Source organism: Physeter macrocephalus, chromosome 11 (assembly GCF_002837175.3).
Source record: "Physeter macrocephalus isolate SW-GA chromosome 11, ASM283717v5, whole genome shotgun sequence".
In the NCBI taxonomy this organism is placed as follows: Eukaryota; Metazoa; Chordata; class Mammalia; order Artiodactyla; family Physeteridae; genus Physeter; species Physeter macrocephalus.
This window is the reverse complement of record NC_041224.1, coordinates 56,183,187-56,186,174: the sequence shown is the minus strand read 5'-3', so window position 1 is coordinate 56,186,174 and position 2,988 is coordinate 56,183,187. Positions and strand designations below refer to the sequence as shown.

Sequence of the window (2,988 nt, the reverse complement as noted above, 5' to 3'; positions counted from 1 at the left end):
GCGCAGGCTCAGCGGCCATGCCTCACGGGCTCAGCCGCTCCGCGGCATGTGGGATCTTCCCGGACCGGGGCACGAACCCGTGTCCCCTGCATCGGCAGGCAGACTCCCAACCACTGCACCACCAGGGAAGCCCGGAAATTTCGTTTTTAAACTTTTTCTCAGATATGACTTTTGCTTCTAAGCAATGGCTTCCTGGTTTTCCACTTGTGATTTAAATTGCTTTGTTATTAAATTTCAATATCTGTTATTAAAAGCAACAAGTAAAAAATACAGAAGGCCTGGCATATTGGCAAGAACAAATTATCAGAAGCCTATTATAAGAGATGTTATTGAGGTTCTGTCTTAGTTGTATCCATGAAATTCATAAAGTGCTTTAATTATCTCATTTGCAGAGATGAGAAGACATAGCACATTTATCACTCTACTAACTAAGCCTTACTACATAATCAAAGCCAACCTCATGACTACCTGAAAGAAAATATGGTTCCAAGTTCAAGCTGTGTTTCAAAACAGTGGTTTCATGTGAGATCCTCATGGATCCTACAGACGACCTACTTTCTGGCCTAAAAAGGGAATTCATGCCCACGGATTTTTTTTTAATGTATTTTTCTATTCTGGACATGAAATCAAACGACATATCACAAAATGAACCCCTGTTCCTCCCTAATACAGTCAAAATAATGGCAGGCATAATTACCATAAGAATTATCTGTTTTAGGTAGTGTCAAAGAGAAGTGCGTATAAATTCTGATCTGGAACAGTTTTTGTTCTTCTTGTTTCAATGACTATTTCTCTAGCTTATTTTTCTCCATGGCACTTACTATCTTTTAATATACAATGGCTTTTCTTGTTTATACGTTTGTTGTCTATCTCTTCCCACTATAAGAAGTCCCACCATGAGACTGTCTTTTAATCATGATGTATCCCCAGTACCTAGGGTATGCACGGCATTGAGCAAATTCTCAAGACATTTTTTGAATGAGTGAAGGAAGGAATGAATGTCGACAAGTTAAAATACTCAATATTTTCAGGCTGGAAATATACAATCCCTTGGCTTGGAACTATGTAGGAAGACACGGACCTTCAAATACAACAATACATTAATGTTTCAAACTACTAAATCATAATTCAAATAAAACTGGGAAAAACGGTAAAACATTTAACTTACTTTAAAAGTTTATAATATGCAAACCGGAACATTTCTTGGATAAGGACTGAGATTAACACTCCAAAGATCAGCAGATCTCTCTGTCTTGGTTCACCTTTGTTATCAGTAAGGGTTGCTGCCATGAACCAAATGAAGGAAGAAAGTAGCAGAGACACCAGCCAGAAGAAAGCTCTGAAAATTGAGGGGGGAGGGAGTTACAAGTGAACAGGACTAATAATGATTTAAAAGCAGAAAAAACCCTGCTTGAGAAGGAAGAGATTTCCTGACAAAAAAAGTGTTCATGAAGTGATGCTCTTAACCAACTGGTCCTAATCAATGGTTCAGTTTCCCTGGTGAAATAAACATGCAGGCCAAGAAGAATTTGAGATTTTTCTTAAAAATCACTTTTTTCAGTGACCCTGCTATTTGTAAGTACATATGCAGACTAATTGCCAAGGACTGTCTGGAAACTTGGTTATTTGCTAAGCTTCCTAATTAAAGCTTTGCCCATTGATGTGCAAATGTCTTTTCCAGGAAAATGTCTACATCTCTATTAACAGAGTGATTGGTTTAAAATTCAGAAGTTGAAAGCCTGTGCTCTGATCTACATCAGTCTTCCAGGCCTGGTTTTTACAACATTCCTGTGGATTTTAATGATTATAACAAGTTTTACAGACCTCTTGCCCAAATCTCTATTGTTTTTTAAATGACACGTGTGATGCAGCATTTTCAATACAGTTGTGAGAGGTGAGAAAGCTCAGAAAAGGTGGGATTCACTGGCCTCGCCTGGCTGTTTTTCCTAGTGCCAAGTGAGACTCAGTGGTGGAGAGGGTCGTAGAGGAGCTCCAGTAAGAGCTGCCAGACAGGTGAAAACTGGGATTATGATCACATTCGCCACCAGAGTTCGGTATTGACCAAGCTCCTGCAAGGAGACGTACTACAGGTGCTGCGGAGTTTTCACAGGTTTCTACCCTTTGGCCGCACACCTGAATCACCTGGGACGCTTTAAAAAAGTCCGAATTCCACCCCCTAGACATTCCTATTGAGTTGATTCAGGGAGGGGTAGGTGTTGGGCATCGGTACGTTTTAAAGCACCTGATCCCCAGGTGCTTAAGGGCTCTTAACTCGTTTGGGATTACAGATGCCTGTCAGAATCTGAGGGAAACTAGGGACCTCCCCCTCCAAAAAAATAAAAGATGGATATTTGAAGTTATCCACAAATTTTTAAATAGTTTTAATGTATGACTCACTAACGCCCACCCACGGACCCTAGGCAAAAACTCGGGAGCCAAGCGTCAGCGTTTTCTGAGACCCACGTTGTGAACTCCTTCCCTAGAGCTCGCCCTCTGGGGTCGCGGGGCTCTTGTTCTTTTCTCGCCGACCCTCGGAGGAGGGCGAGGAGTCCCAGGGGAGTGGGGTCTCCGCTCTCCCCCCTTCTAACCCTTCTCCGCTCCAAAGCCCAACGAGGACGAGCCGTTTGGTGGGGACGCCAGGGATCGCCGGTACCCCCGGCGGGGGAGGGGAGCCCCAGGTCCGGGTTTCCCGGCGCAACCGCCTTACCCGATGATGAGGAAGATGATGCGCAACGGCTCGGTGGCGATGGTGAAGATGTAGAGGGCGAGCGCAGGCCCGAAGGCAACGAAGGCGCAGCCGAAGAACACGGCCGCCGTCATGGCGACCGCAGAAGCCGGCGCGGGGGCCTAGCGCAGACGCGGAGGCGCAGTTCGCCGACAGAGAAGAGCGCGCGGCGAGGGCGGGGCAGGCCGAGGGGCTGGAGGCGTGGCGCGGCGGAGGAGGCGGGGTCGGGGTCGGGGGAGGGGCGGGTCGGGACGGGGCGGGGC

General features: G+C 45.9%; 1 protein-coding gene across 6 annotated transcripts in view; it reads right to left on the bottom strand.

The window, feature by feature from the left end:
• Nucleotides 1–2,906, bottom strand: part of APH1B (aph-1 homolog B, gamma-secretase subunit) — a 213,777-nt gene extending 210,871 nt beyond the window's left edge. For all 6 annotated transcript variants that reach the window (XR_008618570.1, XM_028494911.2, XM_028494907.2 and 3 more), the window contains exons 1-2: nt 2,708–2,906; nt 1,169–1,339 (exon numbers count right to left, since the gene is read on the bottom strand). Coding sequence is in view for 5 of the 6 variants with exons in the window: in XM_028494911.2 (XP_028350712.1) it covers nt 1,169–1,339; nt 2,708–2,820 (284 nt within the window). In the remaining variant the exon portion in view is untranslated. The remainder of the gene's footprint in view (nt 1–1,168; nt 1,340–2,707) is intronic.
• Between the last annotated feature and the right edge of the window lie 82 nt (nt 2,907–2,988).